The sequence below is a fragment of the Syngnathus acus genome, chromosome 1 (genome assembly GCF_901709675.1).
Source record: "Syngnathus acus chromosome 1, fSynAcu1.2, whole genome shotgun sequence".
NCBI lineage: Eukaryota > Metazoa > Chordata > Actinopteri > Syngnathiformes > Syngnathidae > Syngnathus > Syngnathus acus.
The window spans coordinates 7,944,625-7,959,184 of NC_051087.1; the positions used below are offsets into that span (position 1 = coordinate 7,944,625).

At 39.8% G+C, this 14,560-nt stretch overlaps 1 protein-coding gene across 2 annotated transcripts in view; it reads left to right on the top strand.

Moving 5' to 3' along the window:
- prkcaa (protein kinase C, alpha, a) overlaps positions 1-14,560 on the top strand; it is a 68,151-nt gene that overhangs the window by 40,040 nt on the left and 13,551 nt on the right. Inside the window, exons 6-14 of one of the 2 annotated variants that reach the window (XM_037251909.1) lie at positions 3,792-3,948; positions 4,035-4,169; positions 4,248-4,341; positions 5,286-5,321; positions 6,707-6,850; positions 6,961-7,134; positions 8,052-8,143; positions 8,524-8,586; positions 8,817-8,955. In XM_037251909.1, the coding sequence (XP_037107804.1) occupies positions 3,792-3,948; positions 4,035-4,169; positions 4,248-4,341; positions 5,286-5,321; positions 6,707-6,850; positions 6,961-7,134; positions 8,052-8,143; positions 8,524-8,586; positions 8,817-8,955 (1,034 nt within the window). The remainder of the gene's footprint in view (positions 1-3,791; positions 3,949-4,034; positions 4,170-4,247; positions 4,342-5,285; positions 5,322-6,706; positions 6,851-6,960; positions 7,135-8,051; positions 8,144-8,523; positions 8,587-8,816; positions 8,956-14,560) is intronic. The other variant, XM_037251918.1, reaches the window with a different exon arrangement.

Here is a 14,560-nt window from a genome sequence, read left to right on the forward strand (position 1 = left end):
ACGATGAAAATTTCAAGAAATTCAAAACTCACACCTTGATTACGTACTTTGTAGCAGTTTCTTCCCAGTTTTCATCCCTACTACTGACCAACTGCCCCATCTTTGTCTGTTAATTGTTAACCTATTTGACTTGTTAAACTGTGCTTCAGCTGATGGTTCTGTGTAGGTGTGCACAGGTCGCAGGAGTTAGTGTTCAAGGCACATTTACTGTAGATGTGGGTGGATCAGAGAGATCCCATTTTGTCTTTAACCTTTTTTTCTTGGTTTGTTTTTCTTTTACTGTCAAAGCTCAAATCTGCCCTGGACTTTTGCTTGCAGCGTTTGCTTGTGTGCACACTTGCAACAAGCCAGAAGTAGAAAATATCACAGTCTGATGAACTGGAAATAGTTCTTCAGTGTGTTTAGTGGTGAATATTGTTATCTTAGTGTAGTCGTATTTGAAATACATGTTACAAGAAATAAGTGAATGCTAACTTGTCACGCCTGTAACAGTGATTGGATTGTTCCAGATATGTAAAAAAAGAATAAAAGGGTCACATGACTCAAACAGGTTAAAAGCGGGCAAATAACATGAATTAATTAAATCCGTCTTAAATTCTTGAAGATCAGGATCATTGATTCATTTCCATGTTATAACCTGTCAGTATTGAAGGTAAAAATCCAAAGGGTTATCTAAATGTTGGCATGAACATTTTATCTTGTACATTTTGACTCCCTCTAGCCTGCTCTCTTTCTTTATTGTTTGCTTTTCACACTTTTTCAGGCTATTTTGAGATGCTGGCGGTAAGCAGAGGACAGTATCAGGTTTCTGCTCTCATTGCTTAATAGTGAGCATACATGGCAAACCAACAGTTGGTCTCGAGTTTCGGATTAGCGCGTTGCGATTTGGTTCGCTTGGCAATAGGCATACAAATGTTTATATAGCCGTGGAAGGTCAAATAGGTATAACCAGTTTCACTGTATATATATCACGCACGCACGCACACACACACGCACCCACACACACGTATATATGGTTTAACCATATATACAGTCATTATTTTCATAGAGCTACACAGCATCATGCGGAGATTGCATTATATGAAGATTCCATGCATGTACATGAATCACTTTCCATCAGTAATGTTTTTTTTTTTTTCTAAGTCTCTCATATAAGCCCTTAATTCTTCATCACTGCTATTTTCCATACGGTCAAAATGCATTAGGTCTCCACATGTGGCCTCTCGCTCTGCCAGCTAATCAACCAGACAAAATAAATAAATAAATAAATAAATCACATTTTCCTCCCATTAGTGTCTCTGCTAGGAAAGAAGGCTTGCTGGAAGGTAGAGTTGAGTTTGCTTCACCAGTTTGTCTGGGCTTTGCATGCAGCCTGGCAGTGGACAGCACAGCACGCAGATACAATGATTTAGGCCCCGAGCTTCTTCCACTTTGAAGCCTTCGCTCTACAATTTCCTTCTTTGTAAAATACTCAATGGCACTGCACACACATGCCAAGAGGTCTTTGCCAGGAGGAAATCAACTTCAATATTGTTTTTGACTGCAGAAACTGAAGAGCCTTCATGTAACCATGCCAACTAGCTTTCAGCTATGAAAATTTTAACCAGAAAAATACTTGGTCTGTGAAAAATATCTTGAAATGCTGTACAGTCCATTCAAGGACACAGGCACACAATTTTCTACAAGAACGACACACTCCAAGGGGATGTATGGTGAAGTCATCTTCAAGCCTTTATTAACTGTCAACCACACAAGCAGCTCTAAAAGCTCACTACTCTCAAATCTTTTATACTTAATGTTCCCTTTTTCTCTTCTTTCATTATGCTGTTTAAATTAAGCATTGGGAGCTCTCTTTTTTTCTGCAGAGAAGGGTGTTTTCAACAGTGTACACAGCGGGATATTTAGGTAATGAGACTAAAAACTTTATTCAACTTGTTTGCCAAAGGAGTGCAAACGCGGCTGACCTCATTGCTTTGTGGACGGGGTCAACTCGTGTCAGTTGAAGTGGAGTAGAGTTGTCATGAGTGCAGAGAAGGTAACCATTGGCGATTGAACATACTGTTCTCGGTTTTCTTTTTTACATCAATAATGAACATGTCCATGTGCGTCTGTGCCGTTCATACATTTATTTTCTCAATTGAAAACCTTAATACTATTGATACCTTGATAGTATATTAAGGTTAGATTTGTATCCATTAATTCTACACAATTGTTTGACTAAAACTGCATTCCAATTTGTATGAGGACTGCATTTGGAAGGTTTCATACTGGTTTCTACTTTACATGAGCCTGCTGAACGACATTAGAATGGGCTTTTCGCCCTCTATCGTTTTAGTCTGGAAGTACATCTTAGAAAAATAACTTATTTTGAATTTTTTGTCAGTGCGAGATGCTAGATTTGGAGGTGGAGTATGTAATTAAGACTCTTGTTGGAAAAAAAAAATTGTTTGCAGATGAGAAAGTTGGTTTACATGATTCCAAATCATCAGTTATTATTATGAAATCTGTAGTTGTGTAGCGCAAAGACTGGTTGCCAGCCAATGGTAGTGGATATTTACACATGCAACTATTCACGCTCAAATTCACACCTTTGGACAATTTTAGAGTCTTCAATTAACCTAATACGCATCTTTTTGCAATGTGGGAAGAAGCCAGAGGACCCAGGGGGAAAAACAACAACTTTGAACAGGAAGATAGATCTAGACACCGAACCTCAGGACTGTGAGGCAGATGTGGTAATCCTGAGTACCCTGTGTTGACAGTTCCCTTTAAGTAATCGTTAAAATTGATTTTGTCTGCCTCTTGTTGTTGATCTAATAAGGTTTAAAAACGCATAGAAAATTGAAAATCTGTATAGGCCACTTTTCTTCCCATTTTTTTTTTTTTTACTTTCCACTTGCTCTCAGTGAGATTAATTGTTTTCTCTGTCATTAGCACTAAAAGGTCTGTGAGTCTCTTCTTTAGTTCCCCTCACATAGTAATTCAGCTTTATTTTAATTTGAATAAAGCATGCACCAATAAAAAACCGAATGTTTTGTAAATGCATTTGAATGTATGTCTATTCCTATGTGTGTGTTTTGTTTAGTTTAAGCCTGGTTAATGGAATTCTTGCCGTGTTGTTTACTGTCCATCTCACAACGGGAGGATAAAAGAGCCTTCCCCCACTTCCTGCTTTTGCTCCATCTAAAGCTCAGGGTCACCGCACGCACGGACGCACATTTGATCTTGAACACCTGCAGTGTGTTCCACTGATGTTCACCTGCAGTATCTGTTTTGCTTTTGTTTTTTTTTTGGATTGATACAGATGAAATGAAGTTGAATATTCATTGAGACTTCAGTGCAGAACAAATGCTCAAGCGGTCCCTTTTGAACAATGAGAGACCCTATTAAAAAAAGAAAATCCGTTCATGGTTCTCATTTGATTTTCAAATTTGAGGTTATTTGAAGTTCACGATCGACCACAATGTATTTATCCCAATGGGCTCACCTTTAACTCTTTATGATACTACTAAAGTTGTTCATGATTTATTTAAATCATGTGGTTCTTGTATAAAAGTCTTAAACAAACTTCTGGATAATCATTAATCATTTCATCCAAATTCTACAACGAGACAATATTTCTGTCTCACATTGAAATTTCAACAGTTTCAAAGTGAAGACATTTTCTCAACTCAAAATGTGTATTGCCTGCAAAAAAGAAACAAATAATAATAATAATAATAGATTGGCTGCTGATTATGAATTCAATGAATGCAATAAACCTACACTTATGTTCCCATTTTTTCTTTCAGTTGGTGAAGGGAGGAATCTGATACCGATGGACCCCAATGGCCTGTCTGATCCATACGTAAAACTCAAGCTCATACCTGATCCCAAAAATGAGACCAAGCAGAAGACCAAAACCATCCGCTCTAATCTGAACCCCAAATGGGGTGAGACTTTTACCTTGTAAGTAACTGCCTCTTTGTATTCAGTTTTTGGGATAGTTTGTAATTCTCTGGATGGATCATTATGTAATTCTCTGCATGTTCCAGTAAACTGAGACCTACAGACAAGGACCGCAGGTTATCCGTGGAAGTGTGGGATTGGGATCGGACAACCAGGAATGACTTCATGGGCGCCCTTTCATTTGGGGTGTCGGAGCTCATAATGTCTCCGGCGTGTGGCTGGTAAAGACCCATTTCTTGACCTTTTAAGACTTTGCCGATTGCACACTCATTTACTCACGCTGTCTCATGGTTTGTCAGGTATAAGTTGTTGTGCCAGGAGGAGGGAGAGTATTATAACGTTCCCATCTCAGAGGAGGATGATGGGAATGAAGAACTGCGACTGAAATTTGAGGTGAGGGTTGTCCTTTTCTGATCATTTTTTTTTCCCTGGCAGGGGTAGGAGGCGCAGGCAGAAGGAGTTACAAAAGTACACATTCGAGAATATCCCGTCTTTTCAGTGACATAAAGTTGAGAAGTCGGCATTTTTTATTGATTTTAACTTGGTATATCCGTTTCCCTATAAATAAATAGTTTGTCAGATTTTATTTTTACCACACCAACCAGAATAAATTATTCTGTTTGATGGGAAGTTTGAAAGATTTTTGGTAAATGTAAGTCTACTTGAAAATTCAAAAGTATTGCAATACATGACAATAAGTTTTAGTTGTCAGAGACTTATTTCTTTATCAGCATTGTATGTAAGCTAATTGTAAAGTTTTTTATTTATTTATATTAATTACCTTTAGGTACCTGTTAGGGTGAAACGTAGTGTGTTAGGCTTTTTTTGTGTGTGCATTCATTCCACAGAAAATAGTAGATATAAGAAAGATAAATGTTCGTCTTCCTAATCTATTTTTACCATAACGTTGTGCTCTGCATTTGACCACTAGATGTCAGCAAATAACAAAATACCTAGTTTTATTATTGACCAGCGCTTTTAAAGTTATTCAGCCTCACCACATATCGTATTTTATATGAGAGAAATCGATTGGCACACTACCAAAGAGAAATGTCGACAATGATGATGCGATAGTAGAAGATCATTAGTTTGTTCTGGCTCTTATATGACAGGAAAAGATGAACAAAAATATTGTATTGTCATTTTAGCAACAGCTCTCACCATGTCTGAATGTGAATGGATCATGTTTATGAATTATTACAAAATATTGTTTCTGTGTGTGCCAGACTCTTCCTTGTCCCTCAACGTCTGAGCATAAAAGTGTCCCAGTGTAAAAGTATTGTTTGAGATGTTCAAAGTGAGTCAGGCCCTTTGGTTGCTTCTTCTTATGGTTCCAGGACCAAGCAATTTTGGAAGACTCTAAAAGGAAGAAAGTAAGGCTGCTCGCTCATTCGCTCGCTCGCTCGCTCAGCTCGGACAGGCTCTTGTCTTTGGCTAAAGCTTCAAGGTGTGCTGTGGTTTGGCGTAGTCTGCTGCCCTTTGCACATTAGCTAGACTCTAGTTCACGCAATTAACCAAACTAAGGCTGCTCCTACTTTGTCACAAGCTTGTTTGAAATCAATGTTTCTTGATCTGGACAGAGGGGAAGCACGTCATTGAAATACTTGAGGTCTGTCAGTGAGTTGACACGGAATTTACCAACTTGTCAAAAGTCAAACCAATATTTGCTATAGTCTAGTGTTGATTATGGTTAAAGGTGTGAAAATGATGTGTGCTTGGCTTTTAATCCATTCGTGCTGGCTATAGTGAAAGTCAAAGTTCTCTGGATTGTGATTCTAGCCACAATATCAGGTTCAGCATGAGGTTTGGATCTATGTTTGTCCTGGCTGAGTGTGAACTGTGGACATGAAATGTGGTTGGGTTTTTAATGCATAGCCAATAGGATATTTGCCCATTTTGTTTGAATGACAAGAATAAAGATTGAAGAGTTACTTATAGAATGTTCTGAACTCCTGCTTCCACGCCAGGGTTGTATTTGAGAAGAATAAAACTATCGGGAAGGCTTGCGCCGTAACTGAAGCTTGTGTGAAGCTTCTCATAGACCTCATAGATCTTCCTCCTTAGACCACAAACTAGTTGAGAATGAATCAACAGCTCCTTTGCTGGCGACACCACTATTAATCAGCAGTCTTGAGAATCTCTATCGATCCATTGTCAATGCTCAGCATTTTTTTGCACCATGAAACGCTTTTCATTTGTCGATAAAGATTAAGCATGAATTTGGCTTGAATGAGCTTCATGGTGAATTTGTCATGTTTTGGCTGTTGTTGACATGAGAGGCTTGTCTGGAGCAGGCATGAATGCACGTAGTAGTAGATTATTCCTCTCGACTTGAAATATCACCATGCCTGAGTGAAAGCTCCTCAAGTTTTTTTTTTTTTTCTTCCAAGTCTTGGGTCACTCAGAAAAAATATTGATAGGGATCTCTTGAATGAAGGTCAAGCGTTGACATGTTTGTGTGCATTTTTAAATGGTCAAGTGTTTAAGGACACAAATGGATCATCATGTGGAATTTATGTGTAATAATTTCAAGTTTGTGAAAAAAGTCCACCCAACACTGGCCCAATCCTATCCCAACAAGGAAATATCACATTGGATTGTGGCTTGAGGTCCAACTCAGAAAGTATTGTTATATATTGCTCAAGGAAATGTCATTCAAAGCAGATTATTGTCTTTGAAAGGGAGCATTTAGATTAGGACATTATTCAAATGTTGTGCTCCTTGGACTGCATGTTGACGCACCCTGTCCTGAGCGCAGAAAGCCAAGCTGGGCCCAACCAAGAAGGCCGCCACAGAGACAGATGGCAGCCCATCCAGCCAGCTGCCATTCAACAGCTTGGACCAAGTCAAACTCAGTGACTTCAACTTCTTGGCTGTACTTGGGAAAGGCAGCTTTGGCAAGGTAAACTGGAATGTTGTTTTCTTTCCTTGTGGTAGAACACATGTTAAAAGTCACCTTTCGCAAGAAAGTAAGCTGCTCTTTGGTGAAAATGACTTTTGTTGTGACTGAAGGTGATGCTGGCAGAAATGAAGGCCACAGAAGAGCTGTATGCCATAAAGATCCTCAAAAAGGACGTGGTGATTCAGGACGACGACGTTGAATGTACCATGGTGGAGAAGAGGGTCCTTGCCCAGCAGGAGAAACCAGCCTTCCTCACACAGCTACACTCGTGCTTCCAGACTGTGGTGGGTACAATGCTCTTAGGTCAAGGTCGCTTCAAAGTATGTTGCTCTGAGCTAAACAGAGGACACGCATGACAAGTACAATGAAAGGGAGGGGGTTAAACAGGCAGTTTGTGTGGAAAACACGTAATTGCACGTTTGAGTCCTTAGGGAAAAGAACAGACTGCGCAACCTGAGAGAACAAAGTGACGCTTGCACTATATAAAAAGAAAAAAAAAATACACTAAACCCTTAGAGGCCAAACACAGACTGAGGCGTAATAATAAAATGAGCAGCTCTGTGGCATTACAAAACATAAAATACATTTGGCCACTTAACCACGTATGCAATGAATGAATGCGGCGTACAACAATAACAAACCGTCTACGTGATTCATTGTGAAACTGCAAGCACAATAATAATAATAATAAATCCAAATTATGTATTATTCTGTTCAATTATGCCTGGTTTTATTCCCATAATTTAGAGCGTGTGAGGCTCAGTTGTATAGGATATGTACAATATGTTCCATTTCCATGTTAGAATAGCACTCAGAGGTCATGCTTTGTCAAGGCCAAACAATCCCTCTGCAATTTTAAATTGTGTCATAAAGATTTATACTTGTTCAATGGGATATTGAGAAAATCATAAAAAATATGAAAACGTTAAGAAAAGACATTTTTCCATGTTCTTCTGTGGTCCATCGCCCACCCCATCCCTCAATTCAATTACGTTTGCAGAAAATCAGCCAAATACTTTTAATGAATCCTTCTCACAATCAATGGAAAAAAAGATCATTTTGCAAAATAATACTTCCACCTATTGGTGGAGAAACCGTCAATGGAATTAACGGGAGTTTTCAAAATAGATTTAATGAAGAAAAAAAGAGACGTTCTGATTTTTCTATGTGCACTTTTTTTCCCCATTTCTTTTGCACACAGGATCGTCTGTACTTTGTCATGGAGTACGTGAATGGAGGAGACCTTATGTATCACATTCAACAAGTGGGCAAGTTCAAGGAACCGCAAGCAGTGTAAGGAATTTAAAGCCGCCTTTTCCACAAATAATCGTTCGTGCGTTGCTGTCGTATTTATTAAAGCACTCACACCGATGGACGCTTTACAGTATGTCAAGTACGAATATTGGCAACAAATTGAGTGAGGTTAGTTTGCAAGAAGTGTCGACTCTTTTGCTTATTCGATTTTTGTGTGGGGCTCCACAGTGGTATAGTGGTTAGGCCGCCTCACAGGTAAGAGGTCGCGGGTTTGAATCCTGGCTCAGGCTCTCCTCTGTGGAGTTTGCATGTTCTCCCCTTGCGTTAGGTTCATTGACTCGAAATTGTTCGTGAGTGTGAGTGTGAATGATTGTTTGTCCATATGCGCTCTGCGATTGGCTGTGTTGTTGTAATTGCAGGTTCTATGCAGCAGAGATCGCTGTTGGTCTCTTCTTCCTTCACCGTAAAGGAGTCATCTACAGGTAAGCATTTATTTCAGCTAATGACAATTATATTGAAGTCTACTTTTCAGAGAGATTAACTCTGAAGAGAAAGGCATTTTTGCAAGAGCAATAGTTTTAATGAAATCAGTTAGCCATGATTGACATTGCAAACCATGTTCTTGAAGGCCGTTCAAAAATGAATGTGAATGCCCTTCAGGGATTTTTTTTTAAAAATATCAGTATTAACATGTATTTGTCTGCTTCTCCAGAGATCTCAAGTTGGACAACGTGATGCTCGACAATGAGGGACATATTAAGATTGCTGACTTTGGCATGTGTAAAGAGAACATGTCAGATGGAGTGACCACTCGCACCTTCTGTGGTACTCCAGACTACATCGCCCCTGAGGTAAGGTTTGAACTTGGAAGATGTGTGCGTGCGTGCGTGTGCTTGTGTGCGTGTGCGTGTGTAAGAGTGAGCATGGCCTGATGCAAGAGGTCACTTGTGTCATCCTCACGGACCACATTAAGGCCACAGCCTCAGGACACACATGCATACAGACGCACACGCATGCACACGCGCATGCCCGCTCTCACTCGCACGCACGCACGCACGCACGCACGCACACACACACACACACGTGTGCTTTCTAATGATGTAAGCACTGTAGTCAAGCAGACTCCCAGTGCGTCTGCTGTGAAGCACAGCGTGGGGTGTCTGCTTGTCCCCAGCAAAACGCTGATGCCAAAATGCTGCTTCGGTCCGCGCTCAACCATCATCATCAAACACAGCGATGACGAATAACTTGTTTTTTGACCTTAAGTGGCCTACATTCAGTATGGTGGCTTGGGTAGAAGAAACATGAGTGGAAATACGGTTTTCGTCATCATCTGAAATAAAACACGAGACGTGATTGGCATGGCAGATTTTACAATTATAGAAAAAGAGCTAGCTCGGAAAGCAGTTTTAGTTATTATCCTGCTGTAAAACTGCACGTCGGGCTCGGGTTAATGTTGCTGCTGGTGCTGGGTTGTTGACTGACCCTCCACAGCGGATCAAACAAGCAACACTAATGGCATGCTGCGTGTACAAATCCTTTTGCATATTAGAGGTCTTTCGTCCCTTTGTTGAAATTTCAACATTGCAAGTATTGCACGTTGCTCTATTTTCGTTCTTCTTAGTGAAATGTAACCAAACTTTTGAACGCTTCTGCCTCACAGGTGCCATCAGTTTATGTGCGAAGTGACGAAATTCATGCTGACTGGAATCGCTAAGGGAATTGTTAGCAAAATAGCAAACGATTCCAAGGAATTGGTAACGTGGGATTTCCCATCCCTAGCCTCGACTCAGATATGAACTTAAGTGACCATCCATTTTTGAGGCTTCAATAGGATGTCGATATAGGGAAGGCTGTCCACAAGGCTTAGGATTCTGTAATGGAAATTTCTGATCATTCTTTCAGAAGAGCATTTATGAGGTCACACACTGATGTTGAACGAGAAGCTCTGGCTTGTAATTCATCCCAAAGGTGTCCTGTCGGTTCATCCATACCAGACTCTGCCGTCCAAGTTTTTATGGACCTTGCTTTGTGCCCTCGTACCCAGTCATGTTAAAAATGAGATAAGGAGCCTGCTGCAGTTATTTCACATATACATATACTGTAAGTTTGTCCAACTTTGTGGCCATTATCAGTTAGTTCCCTCCTGTCCACTGGGGACTTGTGTTATAGATTTTCTTCCCTGTCAGAATGAGATATTGTCTACATGGAGTCAAGGACAACATGCTGTGACTGCACACAGTCAGACTGACACTAATGCTCCAGCCACTGAAGGCACAGCGGGGATGGCATCGGCCGCTGCCTCCACCATGCTGTGAGTGAGTGGACAAACGTACAATAGCGCACACACGCTGTAGTTTTTTTACACACGTCGTTGGAAGTGTTACATACTTCTCAACGAATTAATAATTTGGAGAGACGACTGACCTCGAATGTGTCAACATATTTCCACTCTCTTTGACAGATTTGAACTTTGTGGTCACATGCAACTAAGTATTTCACCATGGTATATTTCAAGAAACTTCTCAGTCCTTCTATTTATTCTTTACAGTATACCGCCTATCCTCACAGCCATATTAGTAAGGGTCTACTTAAATATACATATATCGCGGTGGTGGGTTTCACTGAGCGACAAGTTGGGGTGGCTAACTCCCAAAGTAACCTCCTGCAAACATACACCTTGCTTCTCTCAATATTTAATGAAATAATCCTGCCCCTTTTCAGAAGCTAAAGATTTTATCTAATGTAATTTCAGAAAACGGTCACACTAACACACATACACACACATGCAAGCTTGCATATACAGGCACACTCAAAAAGCCATTAGAAAAAAATCTGTCAGTGATTTTCTATAGAAGAATATGAATGACACAGCTCTGTGAATCAATATCAGCAAGATTGAAATATTTACTTTTAATTTACATGTTATTAAGTGAGATTTATTTCATTCTGATTGCTGTATCACGGAGCCCTCACAAAGATTTTCAACACCTCACACAGCTAAGGAGCTAAGGAATTGACTGTTTCTGATTTGCTTCTCATCTTAATTGTATTTATTTATTGTTGAGTTGCGATTTACATTATTTTTCCTGAGTCTCTGTGCTCCTCCATTCCCTGCATGGAATAAGCAACTACTTAAAAAAAACAATGCAACTTATCTTAAAAAAAAAAAGAAAAAAAAAAGCAACTTCAGTGTTAGTCAAACTGCTGAGATTTGGTTTGATTTTACATTTGTGTCGCAGGTAAGGTGGAAGTGAAAATGAAGGAGGAATCCATTTGAATTTAGTGCAGCTCTGGATAAAGTCGTAGCTGATTCTTCTTCTTTCTGTGCAAATAATAATGCATGAGCGAAACAAAAAGATCTTAAGACACGCTTTTTGGTGCTGGAATTCCACGCTCTACCCATTGCCATTCAAATGTAAAAATCCATTTGTGTTAAAGTTGTAACCTGAGAAATATTCTCACTTTCGACTTTTCATCGGCGGCTGGAGAATCAAAGTGTTTTCCCTTGCCTGTCAGTGTACACGTGAACACACACGTACACATGGAGTTATCGCTCTGTTTAGCCTGACCTATATAAGTAGTCTGTTATTGTGCCTGTCAGGGAAGAATGATCGCACTAATGTACATTTACACCTCAGTGACTTTGATACAACGAGAAAGCAATAGAGACAAAAAGCTGATTCTGTCAGGAAAACAAGGAGATGTAAAAGCTATTAAATGTGCGTAAAAGAGCAGAAGAAGAAGCAGGACAATGAAGGCAGAAAGGAAGGCGTAAAATCAGTCTAAGGATGACTCAGTGACATTTCACAGGGCATTTGAGACTATTGAGCTGTCTGATGCGGCACATTTCCCTTTGTGGTCTTGTTGACCCAAGCACACAGCTTCGTCTCTGGAATAAAAAATAAATAAATATCAGAGTGCCATCAAGATAATGAAGTACAAATTTAGCTTCTTAACAAGCTCTCTTTTCCTTTATTCTATTTTTACTCTATTTGCTGGCCACTAGAAACACCTGCATTATCTTACAAGATCCAACATTGCAGCACTGTGCAAAGCACGTCCATCGCAGTTGTGATGCTCAGTTTTTGAATCCCTGTGACGATGCTCTCTTTCCCTAAACATCCATTGTAGGTCTACAGTAGGTGTGAATGTTTGTCTATCAGTGCCATGTGCCCCAGAAGTCAGTCTCGCCGGCAGTCAGCTGGGATAGGCTCCAGCTTACCTGCGACCCTCATGAGCAATTGTATATAAGCATCCTCCAATATCAGCAAGGCATTCACCACAATGCAGTGAATTCTAAATAGTTTTCATATGGAGCACAAAGGTGGTCTGGGCTGCTCTGGTGCACGTACATGTACGTATCAGCATGTGTGTCTTGAGTGTTGCTGTAAAGAGACTAGCCTGAAATAGCTAGCAGTCTGATCCAAAACTGTCATGTAGTATTAGGCCTAATGGGAGAGCAATGTCTACAGCAAAACACACATACATACACACATGCACGCGCACACACATGCACGCACACAGAAACACCCCAACACTTGCGTAGAACCAAAAACAAGTATGTATATATAAATAAATAAATAAATTCATATAGATGTATAGATATACTGTAAAGGAGTAACTCTATAGTAGATGGACATAAACGATGATATAGGTCTGCTGGTATGTACACACACACGCTCATATGCTGTAGTAGATCAGCAGAGTTGGCCAGAGGCTTTTATACAATAAAATACATTTTAAAAAAAAGAAACAACTAGATAAAAGCATTGGATGTCAGACTGGTTTCACACGTCTCTTCCAATTGCTATTTCTTCTTCTCACAACCTGGCTGATAGAAAGAACACTTACGTGACTTATTCATCACTTTCCTCCAACTCAATGCGAAACCCAAAACATCAACGCATTACATAAAGGTCAGCATGACCGAATTTCTTTTCTGCTGGTGGTGTTGCAGATAAGTTCAGGGTGACAACGGGCAGCAAGTCACAGCTACTTCACATTAACACTTTCAACGGGGAGTACTTTTTTCTACACTCTAAAAGGATGAAATTAATATGTTTGGCCTAAAAGCATGTTGATTATACGAACAATATACTACACATTGTCAAATATTATTTTTTAATTTTCAGAGAACACAAAATATTGACAGTATTGAAGGGAAAATAAATATCGAGGGGCAATAGAATTTATACTGCAGGTGTTCACGTCGCAGTTCTATCTTTTTTTTTCCTGTAGCTCCAGTGCAGCCCCACCCCTAGTTGTCATGGTAATGAAGTCCATATTTGCCATTGGCCTAACAGGATGCAGGCAGGGAACTAGCCTTTTTTTTTTTTGTGGGGTGGTCAGGATGACACAATGGAATACACACATCATTTGCATTGTTGTAATTTAAAAATAATGCACATTATGTCCCCTATAAAATCAGCTGTATGTTTCATAAGGGTGTTACAATGGTGATGGCCTGGAACAAATTAATTTGCACATATTAAATTTCAGTCTGGTTTCATGACTTACCACTAGTCTTCCTTCTCTCTCTCTTTTTTTTTTTTTTTTTAAATCCTAAATAGCAATGTCATGCACTGTTTTGTCTCTCCTGACCAAAATCTTCCTGAGTCTAAATTCCTTAATGTGGACAGTTTTTGCAGGAGACCGTAGGGGTCAATTCAGAGACAGAGTTGAACGCATGTGACATATTTCGGTGGGTCCTCAATGACACACTGTCTAGCGTTGGCTTTGTTCCACCTGTCATACTGTCAGCTTGCAGCAGATCACCACAGGATTAAGTAAGCTTTCTCTCCTTATTAATCATCTGGCATGTAGCAGTGCCATATGTACTGTTTTAGCATACGGCTATGTTTTTGGAGGGGCTATAATTGTAACATAATTTTACCATTAAGAGCAGTTTGCTGTGTAGTTTTTCTTATATTGTAATAGTGTGTGACAACAGATGGTGTTTTTGTTTGTAGCTGCAAGGTCACACACAAACTCAGCACTAGTCTGGCGGGAAACAGGATTAAACAGCCATGCTCAAGAATTTCATCATCAGGATTTCCCTCAGCTTGCAGTCTTTGACCTGCTCGCTAATTAAAAGCATGGAAGAAAGACAAAGAAAGTTTACCTCACGTCTTCTTCCTTCTCATTGTTCACCAAAGAGAAAATCCAGGATTAAGTTACACTTTGATCCATGAATGAGCATGTGTGTGCCGGTCTCCAAGTCTTAAGGCTCTCTGAATGCAGGGTGTTCACTAGGACGTTTTCACCAAGACAACCAGTCAAGTTCATCTTACCAATCTATAGTTGAAGTAAAACTTCATTTGGGGAAGATAGATGATCACGTTTCTTTTGCAATATTTGCAGAGTCCAGACATAATCTTGTTTTCCCTTATTGGCATGTGGCTTCTCTACTATTTACATCTTGATGCATCATAGGAGTAATGACAATGGTGGGCT